The 11,432-nt window shown below is 39.8% G+C and overlaps 1 protein-coding gene across 1 annotated transcript; it reads right to left on the reverse strand.

Annotated features, from left to right (window-relative positions):
* Positions 1–5,405: 5,405 nt before the first annotated feature.
* Positions 5,406–11,229, reverse strand: ADRA2A (adrenoceptor alpha 2A). The gene has a single exon (XM_026704756.2). It carries the CDS (start codon positions 10,532–10,534, stop codon positions 9,170–9,172), a length of 1,365 nt encoding a protein of 454 aa, XP_026560541.1. The 5' UTR covers positions 10,535–11,229; the 3' UTR covers positions 5,406–9,169.
* Between the last annotated feature and the right edge of the window lie 203 nt (positions 11,230–11,432).

The raw sequence follows: 11,432 nt of genomic DNA on the forward strand, positions 1-11,432 counted from the left end.
ATGAGTTTGGCTATATTGCATTTGGATATATTTTACTTGTACGCCTCCCAGAGTCCCTCTGTGGTAAATGGGCGGTTTCTATATTTGATGAATAAATAAATGCTTAAAAGATCTTGGCTACATTTATTAATGTTATGTAGGAGAAGAACAAGTAGAGCTGGGGGTGGAGTTAAATGACTAATCATCCTAGAGTCACTATGCCCCCATAAACATTCTAAGCCCAACTCCTATTGAATTCCATTGAACTTTATCTGGCCAATTTAGTATTTATTTGACTAGCTTCTTGAGTATAGGCTTGAATATAGTAATAGCAATAGCACTTAGACTTGTATACCGCTTCATAGACCTCTCTAAGCGGTTTACAGAGTCAGCATATTGCTCCCAACAATTTTGGGTCCTCATTCTACCCACCTCAGAAAGATGGGTTGAGTCAACCTTGAGCCTGATGGGATTTGAACTGCCAAATTGCAGGCAGCAGACAGTCTGCAGTACGGCACTCTAACCACTGTGCCACCGAGGCTGTATATCTTTTGCAGTGCAACTTAGCACAGGATCCTGATCCTTTGCACCTGATATTAACCTAGTCAACTAAAATTCTATATTAAGTGCACCAGATAAGGGTCAATGTAATTCAAGAGTTGGACTTTTTGAGGGAACATAACAACTCTAGGCTGATGACTTGTTTAACTCCACTTCCCATTTCTGTCTGCTCTTCTATACTATTTTTCTAAATTTGAAGTGTTCTTGTTATGACTTTAAATTATTATTCTCCACACAGAATTGTGGAAATGAAAGGAGTGACCATAAAAATTATATAAATAAACAACAATGTTAATGTTGTTGTATACTCCTTCTACAACATTAGAAATCTAGTCATCAATTCCCATTTAGCTGATAAAAGGCTGACAGATACTGGATGGCATGAAAGTGTTTATGTACTGAAATATATATTAAAAAAGAAAAGGTGAACTCTTGTGATATGCTTCCCAGTAGGGACCAATCTATCAGATGTTTTAGGAGAAACATAAATATTTCAACTTGTAGAAATTGTTCACACCCTCTTAACAAGGAGAAACTCCTTTTCTTCTCTCTTCGGTGACAGGTGCAAAGTTCTGTGATAGGTGCAAAGATGTGTAGAAAATTCTATCGTTTGCTTGTTTGCTTCTAGAACCCTAACCTAGATCAGTTTAGAATCAAATAAAATTTGTTGGCTTATGATATAGAGGCAAATTCTTATTGCACAAGCTAATGAGCTTATAGGTTATACATATTTGTCCCTTTTAACACCACTTTGAACTCCACCAACAAGAGCTTCATACCAAGTTTTTTAGAAGCGGTTTGCTTTTTCCTTCTTCTTAGGGCTGAAAGTGACTGGCCCAAAGTCACCCAATTGGCTTTATGCCTAAGGTAGGATTAGAACTCAGGATCTACTGGTTTCTAGCCTGATGCCTTAACCATTACAGCAAGCTGGCTCTTAAAATGAGTATTTGTTGCTAAAAAATCTTTTTTGCTCTGTGCAGTGATTAAAAAAAATACTATCAATGCTTAACAGCTTTTCACAATCCTGTATCCAAGTAGCATATGATTAAGAATAAACAAACTGTACCAAGGAGAATCAGATAAAATCCAAAAATCCTTAAACTCACATGCAACTGTAGTGTTTGTGCAAATGGTAACTGAAAGCTACATGAAGGGAACACTCTAAGTGAGCAAACTCATGAAGTTTCAATGACATGTTTGGTTAGCCTACATACTGCTGATATTCAATTTCATGTTAAGAACAAGTGCAATTAAGGAAGAAGCAAGTTTTTCTCCCTATCATTTGCCTACAGTCTGATGTTTTCCTTGGGGAGGGAGAGAAGGGAAGGAAGGAAGGGAGGGAGAGAGGGAGGGAGGAAGGAAGGAAGGAAGGAAGGAAGGAAGGAAGGAAGGAAGGAAGGAAGGAAGGAAGAAAGGGAGGAAGGAAGGAAGGAAAATTTCTACTTTAATCCAGGAAAGTATTAAGTTGTATGGATGTTAGGTAGAAAACTAAATGAAACAGTAACTGAGAATCCTGCCATGTTTCTGACTGTAATAAAGAAATTATCTGCAGGGACTTTGAACTTTCCAAAAGGTGAATAAACAAGAAAAACAGTGGATTATTCTTAGGACACAACTCATTCTCTCAAGTGCCAGTTGCCATGAGCAAAGCCACTGCCGGATTCTTCACTGTGTTTTATGCTGGTAAGTGAAAATGTACACATCATAGCAGACATACCAGCCCCTAAACCCCTAAAGTTTAAAGCATGAGGTTGGCTCTCATTATAACGTACATCAGCACATAAGGTGATTGTCCAAAATCACTAAACTGTTGAAATCTGCTAATGTCTGATAATTTAGGACAAAATTGCTTCAAATATACTGACTTCTGGTGGTTTCAGATATCAGTATAGCATACTGGCTTCATCCCTTTTATTTCTAAACAGCATACTACAACTACATAAAAATAGGTTGTTAGGAGTTCCTACTTGAAGTTTTTGTCAGCAGAAGTAAAGATGGTGAGACAAAGTAGAGAGAGGCAAGACAGAAAGTTACATCAGAAATAAAATGGTGGGAGAAATTTTTTTACTATTATTGAGCCTGAAATCTAATTTCAGTATTTCCATCCTTTGCAATCTGCCTATACTATTTCCCCGACAAAGAGGTGTCCCTTCAAAACACACTGGGTCTCGGTTATAGTAAAATATGCTTTTGTTTGCTATCTGTTTCATCCTTCCTCAAAAAAAGAAAGAAAGAGAGAAAGGATCTTTTGAGTTGTGAAACCTGCAGATTCAAGTAGGATTGGAATAAAGGATTTATTTTATGTAGCATATGGCACCTTACATGTTTAAATTGGTTACATTTCTCCTTTTCCCAAAGCAGATTTTTTTTAATCTGATGATTGCTGAAACAATTTTCTGACTACAGCTGTTTGGAGTGACTTATTAATATAATTGTTTTCATTTCCTTGTAGCAATCTTTTGCTTCAAAGCTACCTGATTTAATCATACCCCCAACATTTTAATTCATTTAGCAGTGCCCTGACATTGGACTAACAAATTTTGGCAGTCAGATTTCAGCCGTGTAAGTGGAAATGAGACACAGGCTTTTAGAAGGCCTTTACCGCTCAGCCAGCCAAAAATCAGTTATTCAAGCTAATTTCAGTCATTTTGGGAGGTTTGGAGGGCTTTTAAATCAGTGGGAATAGTACTGGGATTACCATATACAAAACTTCGGAAAAGATTCCAAAATAAAGACCCCCAAAATTTGTTTAACCTAACACACATTTTGGTAATACAATTTTACCTCACCAGATGGCCTCCAGAATATTGAGGTGCTGAATTGTACCCCTATCACTTTCCAACCTTTCCTAAAGAGATAAAGGAACATGGAGGTGAACTAGTCTTCCCTCTTCAAAGTGGGTCTCATGGCTTTCAGTGGACTTTTATAATTCTGCAGTCTCTACCATTTATGGTAGCGGTGCAAATCTAAACCCATGCTTAGATAAGTTCCTGCCCCAATGGCTATACCTGCTTAGAAACCAAAGGCTAGCCTGGACCCTTGGTTACACAATCATTCCAATGATTTTGGCTGGATGGAGTCTGCTGAATCCAGAGCATAGTGCTCAGTGCATAAATCTTTGATGACTTTACAAGGAGTGGAGAACATGTACATTGTAGCTGCTGACTTTCTTCTTGGGTACAGTAATTTGGCAAGTAGGTTTTATTTTCTGAGTGGCAGAAATACCTTCTGAATCCCCTTGCTGAGATTTACTGGCAGAGCTTTAAGGTAATTATACCACAACTGTGTGTGTGGTTTTGCACTGATTTACCAGACGCAACTCTTGGAGAGTGTTCAGTGAGGGAAGAGATGCCGTTCAGCTCAACTGAAAGAGCAGCTTGGAAGCATTTAAGCAATTTGAGCATTATAGATATTTTAGCACAGGGCTCCTGAGTTTAGCTAGAGTTTTAAGTACAGGCAACATGGCTTCTGCTATGTAATAGTGTAGTTGAGCCTTGCATTTAGGGTTCAAGAAGGACATTAGTTAAACTTCAGAGTTAGGGAAGTTCAGATGTGATATTTAATAGGGGCAGTATAGTGAGTCCATGTTAATCTTTTGATAAATTTGATAATTAATTTCTAACCAATCCTGTTTTATAATCCTGTAGTTCCTTATCCCTTGATTATAACTATATCCTATTTTCTTTGTTTCGCCCATGGAATGATACTGAACATGCCCACGTGAGTCTGATCTGGCTTTGCAAACCTCTAATAAATATTTGCAGATTAAAGGATTCTGGTGTCTTGCTTGAGTAGAGAATGAACCTCAGCTTGGATCACTTGAGAAGGGACAAAAACTTGCAAGTTGTAAACAGAAGAGAAATAAATTCAGAAGTTCCTTTTTACAGATTTTTACTCTTCTTTTCACTGAACTTTTTATTCCAGTTGATCATTTTATGTCTTTTGTAAATTATAAAACTGCTATATAAATAGAAATAGCTTTTCCTTCTTTTTTACTCAAGGCCTTTTATTTTGCATGATGACTTTTAGACTGCAAACCAGAAACCAGGATATTTTTTTTTCTTTCTTAATGACCTTTATAAGCTCTTCTGGAAACCTTTTTCAGCTGAACAGCACAGTAAAAATGTTTTAAATAAATGAGTAAATTGGGAATTATGATTTAAGGATATACGTTTCCTAGCTCCCTTCACAGAACTATCATTTCCTTGCAGTTAATGAATTAAATCTAAAGTCTTATTAAGAAATCAAGTATTAGTTTAGTACCAGTAACACAGTGGCATCTAGGGACTACAAGTAACAGACATCACATAGTAGACATTGTAAAAATTACTACCCGTAATTTTGTTATCCATTTTTCATGTAGATAAAATGTTTCTGGGCTAAATCTCACAACCCAAATGGAATTGGGGATGTTTAACAAATAACTGATCTATCCTGCAGTTCTATCTTTTCTAAACACTATCAGGCATTTAGCTGGACACAAGCATTGTTTTACGCCAATAATCTCTGTTTGCACTTGACCTAATTAGTCAGCAGTGCTTCCAGTTTGTACACTCCTGTTTAGAACAGTATTTCATGACACAAAAAGGGAGGGAACTGGAAAGGGAAAAATATAAAAAAAAACCTCAAACATGTGTTTGCCCTAATTTTTGGCCTTAAAGAGGTACATGAATGGATTTGCTCTGCTATAAGAAAGCACAATCATATCAAAAGCTTCTTAGAGCATAATAAAGCAGGCCACTGTTCAGTTTAACATGTGGTGTAACAATGATTAAATACAAGGGACCATGGCAATATGTGCTTGAAAAGGTCAGTTCCCGTTTGCTGATTAAGTCTTGAAACCGAAAACAGAGATGACAAAGATCTACCATGCTTTAGAGGTGCCAATTTTATTCATTTATTTATAAATCCATTATGGCTATTTCTGTTTACATGTTACATTTTCTTAAAAAGGTCAAATGGCATGGTATTGAGGGATTGTTATACCAGATACAACTTTGATTTAGAAAGATACTCCAGAAATCACTTTATTTTTTCCAGTGTAAGGCATTTGTTTACTTGTTCATACAGTACATTTAATACCAGAACCCCCAAAATAGGCAACCCACATTCTCAAGCCAAGATCTTTTACAAGGCCAATTAACTTTTCCCTTGTGCTATTTCAGACCAAATGGCTAAATGTTACCATTTATGACACCTTAAATCATTATTCAGATGATAAGAAGGCTCTCTAGGTTTTTTTCTGATGAGTTTCTGGAGACAGCCAATCCCATTCATCTAACTGAGGTCACTCCACTGCTGGAAGTACAGAAGCCATTTTTCTGCCTAAGAGCTTAGTGTGTGATCAAGGAACTTCATTAACACGGCCAGCTAAATAAGCCTTGAGTATATTTAATTTTCTCTGTATTTACTTATTATCATAAAATTGTAACAGTTCAAAGAGATATAGAAGCATCACATTCAACAGACTGCTGCAGACTTGTGGACTTCAAGTCCCAGAATTCCTCAACCAGCTAAGTCTTAAAGTTCCCAAGTTTGGAGACCCCTGCTCTAGAACATCTGAGAGAACACCGTTTAGTTTGTTTGAAGACTTTTGGCAAAGATGTCAACCCTTTCAGATAGACGAGACTAAGAAATGGACACCACCCAGATCTAAGCTACTTTATTGTAACAGCTTGTTGCAATAAAGTAGCTTATTTTGTAAGTCTGAATGTGCTACCTTCCTTTTTCATCTTGATGAAAATCAGTCAGACCACTGTCTGAGACACTTTCTCAAAGTACTTTCTTGACCTGGGCACCGGTTTCATTTATATGAATATCTTCCTTTTGTCCTTCAAGGCCATCCTGTTTATCTACTACATTCTATTTCTTTCTGTGCATCTTACTCCACTCAACTGCAGTTCATATCGTGAAGATATTTACCTGACATCTAATCCATGGCTATCAAACTTGATCACAATGTTTTTTTTGACTTTGCACAGATCGGTGGATATGGCCTGTGTGTGATGCATCTGGCCTGTGGGCTGAGAGTTGGACTGGCTTAATCTAATCTGAACCTAGTTCCTTGTAGTTTTAAGCCATTGATTCTAGCCTTTCCCTCTGGCCTGAGTTTTAAGCTACTCTTTTTATATAATAAGAAAGCCATTTCAAAAGATTTCCCTACCTATTATGGATAGACCATTGCAAAGGTTTTATTTGGAAACTAACTGAAAAAGATGGTTCTCAATTTCCTATTTAAATTTGGATCTCTGCTCCTGATTACTGTATAAAGTAATTTAGCAGTTAAATTCCTTGTTACAAACCATCTGTAAGGCTGGAAAAGCCAGCTAAATGGTTTGTGATGTTTCTATTCAGCTCCTTCAGGGCATTAGAAATACATCAACCTTCCCCAAATTGGGGTCTCCAAATGTGTTGGCTTATCTCCTCTGGAATTCTCAGCCTTCATGAACAACTCTGGAAATTTCAGCTCAAATATAGCAGGAAAACATGAAATTGGGGACATGCAAGATACAACACAATGCAGACAGATTGCCTCCATCAAAAAGAAAATTTTCTCCTTATCTATGTGTCCTGATTTTTCTGGTAAGAAGTGGGTATTAAAATTCCAAACTTCAAATGTCAATTACAACAAATAGGGGAAGTCACCCAGGCTTTGCACTATTATCTTGTTTTACTGCAACAGTAGACTTTCCCATTTTAAACTGAATGCAAGGAAAACTGTATATCGACCCAGCAGCCTGATTCATAAACAAGGTCTGGCCTCAATCCTGCTAAATTGCAATACCTTTGCAACAGACTTATAATGGCAGCATTATTTTTAACCGTGTGCTGGTGTATTTATCCCTATGTCCCCATCACCCGCCTTAGTTTGAGCCCTTGGATAGTAATACACATTTTAGAAACAGCTCCATATAAATAGTATGAATTTCCTTGCACTGGAAAATGAGTCTTTAAAAAAAGAAATTTTAAAGTCTGGGTTAAAAACACTTTATGCAAACATTTGTAATTAACTCTTCAATATTTTTTTAAAAAATGAGCTTTTAGACAAGTAACATATTAGTTGCTAATAACTTATTTTCTTTTCCCTTCTCTATTAGCATTCTAGTTTTAGACTGACTAGGAGTGTCAGATTCATTTTTTTTATTTAAGAGATTGGATATGTATCCTTATATCCAAAGTGAAGGCATACAAGTCTGAAGACTGGATATCCATAATGTTCCATAGAGTAAGGTTGACATTTTTTCAAGAAGGCCCTGTCATCCATATAAAAATTTGCACATAAAACAAGAATGTATCGACTTTATAGCTTTAAAAGGAAGAGTTTTTCCAGCATAATCAGCTACAAAGTACTTAATCAGATTGTAAATTTAACTGAATATGTTGTCATAATATCGAAAATAAAATTCTTATGTTTTTTGCTTCCCTTTTAATAATTGTTTGATGAGCTGAGAAAATTAACTTGCAATAGGTATTTTGGGGAAAACAAACAAGGAAGATAGTTAACAATGATATTTTATCCTATGTCAACATGATTTTTTACATGCTACTATAATTCTATTCATTTTCTTTCTCCTTTATACTCATGTATAATAACATTCATGATGTGACTAATCAAAAGAGTTCTATAATCCAATTTTGCAGTTGGAAGAAATGATTTGTATAGTTTCATATTAGGTAAAAAGGAAGAAATGAAGTACATAAAAATATGTTTTTGTACAGGAGAGCTAGCACAAATGAAATTGTAAAAAAATCAGTGTGAATCAAAGAGCATTGTAAAGTAAACAGAGAATTTCATCTACGGTATCTATTTACAACTAGAGAAAGAAGTAAGTTGTACTGAACATATCTCAATGAAAGGATCACAAAGAAAGAATACTTTATCTTATATCTCTGAGGTCTTAGAAAGCTCAGCTTTTTGACAGTTCCTTTTCTAAGTGTGAAATCCTTCATATTTGATTCTTTCAATTGGTACAGAATAAGAGATACAGCTTTTTAACAATACTGCATTTTAAAAAGACAAGACAAACATGATTTTTTTAAAAAAAACAAATACAGATAGTGAATACAATAAAACACTGGCCATTGTGTCAAAGCTTATATTACCAGTTGTTATATCTCAACATCCAGAACCATATTGGAAATTTTGGAATATTATAATACTATATTTGAAATCGATGAGATGGCAGCAGGGGTCCACTCAAATGTGTATCTTTCTTTTGCTTTTCATAGAGAATGCATGTCCTCAAGAAATATTTAAAACAGTTTAAAGCTAATTTTCCTATAAAAGTTAAAGATGCACAAATCTCAAAGATGCAATACCATAACGTCAGGGACCTTAGATGGAAAATAGAAAGAAAGTGCTTCTGAAAGATATGACTTACATTTTCCTTTCCCAGCCTCATTTGTTCAATGTGCTGAAATACATAGAAAGAACACACTAAAATAAGACTTTTGATCCATCCCTGGGCACACATCCTGTTGGGTTCTGGTTGTGCACTAATATTTTAATTGTTTTATCTCACCTGAAGCCTTTGAAGAGTCAATGCTTAGTAATCAGACAAGGTGCCACCCACTTCCAATATCCTGTCAGAGCTGAACCTAAGACTTGCCTTTCAAACAGATCCCCGCTTCACCCAATTCTTTTCCGGTCTATTCTGCAGAGAATTTTTTTAAAGGACCTCCTAAAGTCATGGTTGAAGATAGTATAGATGACAGGATTCAGGGAACTATTGCAATAACCAAACCAGAAGAAGAACTTGAAGAGGGTATCAGGAACCTCGCAGCTCTTACAAACAGCAGTCAATGTGTAAGTGAAGAAGAAAGGAAACCAGCAAACAACAAAAACTCCAATCACTACTGCGAGTACGAAGGTGAAGCGCTTTTCTCGGTTCTGTCTACCCCTCCATCGTGAAGCTTTGGCGTTCCTATCCTCTTCTACTTGATTAGGCAAATGGTCCCCAGGCTTAATCTGGCAGAGTTTGGTTTTTCCCTTACTTCTGGGGAGCCTTTCTGCTTTCCTAGGCTGAGGAGTGTTGTTGTGCTCTGAAGAAGATGTGTCCTCCATGTCTATACCATTGACTTCTGCTTCCTGGGTTTCTCCTGCCAACGCTGTCTTCCCCCCATTGAGCTTGGTTATCGCAGGCATATCGTCTTTGTTATCCAGGCCATTTTGTCTCCTCTCACCAGTCTCCCCTTGCTTGTTGAGAGGCACTCGAGACCTCCTTTTCGCAATCTGGTAGATACGGATATAGACCAGGATCATGATAAGGCAAGGAGCAAAGAAGGAACCAATGCTGGAACAGATGATGTACCAGGTCTCCTTACTGATACTGCAGCTGAGCAACTTGTTCTCAGATTTCAATTCTGTTTGTTCGTGGAGCTGCTTCTCGGGTTCACCCTGCTTCATATTGGAGATAAGCGGTGGGAAAGAGATGACCGCTGAGATGACCCAAACCAGGAAGATGATGCTTTTGATGCGGCGTGGTGTGCGCTTAAGGTTGTACTCAATGGCCTGGGTAATGGACCAGTAGCGATCCAAGCTGATGGCACAGAGATGCACAATGGAAGAGGTGCAGAAAAGTACATCCAAAGCCAGGTAGATCTCACACCACACCTTGCCAAAATACCACTGGGGCATCAGTTCATTGGCAAGAGAAAAGGGAATGACCAAGGTGGCCACCAGGATGTCTGCTGAGGCCAAGGAAACCAAAAAGAGGTTCTGAGGCGCCTTCAGCATCCGGCTGGTGAAGACAGCAATGATGACCAATACGTTGCCAAAGATGGTGAAGATCATGAGCAGGGTGGCCAGGAAGATGAGGGCTAAGGTAGTGGGCAAGGGGTAATGAAGGCCCTCTTTCTGCCCACCCCCACTTCCATTCAAGCTCCCATTGCCATCCATGTGCTGTGGGTAGCTGTGCTCCAGCTGGAAAGAGGGCACGTGGGCCAGGGAAGCGAATCCCCCTTGCTCTGGGTACGGGCTCTTCAGCTTCAACATTAACCCAGCTTCATGGACGTCACTTAAGACAGGCACACCCTGCGAAGAGGAGGAGATCCCGCGCCTATTTCCAGCGGGGCTGGTCCTTTCTGCAGGCGCCGGAAAGCCACCGATCCCAATCAGGAGCAAGAGAAGCGGCTTGGCTCAGCTTCCATAACTGCCCCCCACCTCCGTTTCAGTCATCGCAGACCGGCAGGGCGACCGGGGCTCTCTCTCTCTTTACCTTCCTTCCTTCCTACTCCCTCAGATTTTCCTACAAAGTCCAGCCGAGACTGGAGGGAGGAGGCAGGTTGGGGCTCCTCAAGGGGCCATTCGCGGCAGGCGGAGCGGGAGTCAAAAGTTGCTTCTTACCTTCACCCCGCGAGAGGAAAGGAGAGGACGGGACCTCCGCGGGAAGCAGGCGGCGGAGAGGGAGCCTGGCTTCTCCCGGCCGAGCAGCTCCTGCATGGGGGCGACGAAGGGCGCCGTCCTCGCTCGTAAGCCGCGCGAAGAGACGCCAGGAGGCAGCGGAGAGTCCCCGCCGCCGCGCACTCTACAGATACAACCGGCCGCCAAAACGGAGAAGGGTTGGGGCTCAGGGTTGGAAATGGGATGCAAAGTCCCCTGCTCCTCCAGGAGAGCAGCGCTCGCTCTCTTGCCGAAGCTCAGCCCTTCTGGGCTCCCGGTTCACTTTATAGCCCCCGATCGGCTCGGCGGTTCAGTGGCTGAGCGTCAGCGCCACGTGGGGAACAGCCCCCGGCGCTCTTCCCCGCCTCTGGCTCGCAGCCGCTCCTCCGGCGGAGAGGAGCCTTTCAAGGCGGTTGCCTCAGGCTCCGCTTCCCCCCACCCCGCCTTTCCGTCCCCTCGCTCGGCTTCTTCCTGCTGCTTCCCCCGGGGAGAAGTCCTGCGCGGTGCCCAC

The sequence above is a fragment of the Pseudonaja textilis genome, chromosome 4, assembly GCF_049901715.1.
Source record: "Pseudonaja textilis isolate UNSWEBS1 chromosome 4, rPseTex1.2, whole genome shotgun sequence".
Lineage (NCBI taxonomy): Eukaryota > Metazoa > Chordata > Lepidosauria > Squamata > Elapidae > Pseudonaja > Pseudonaja textilis.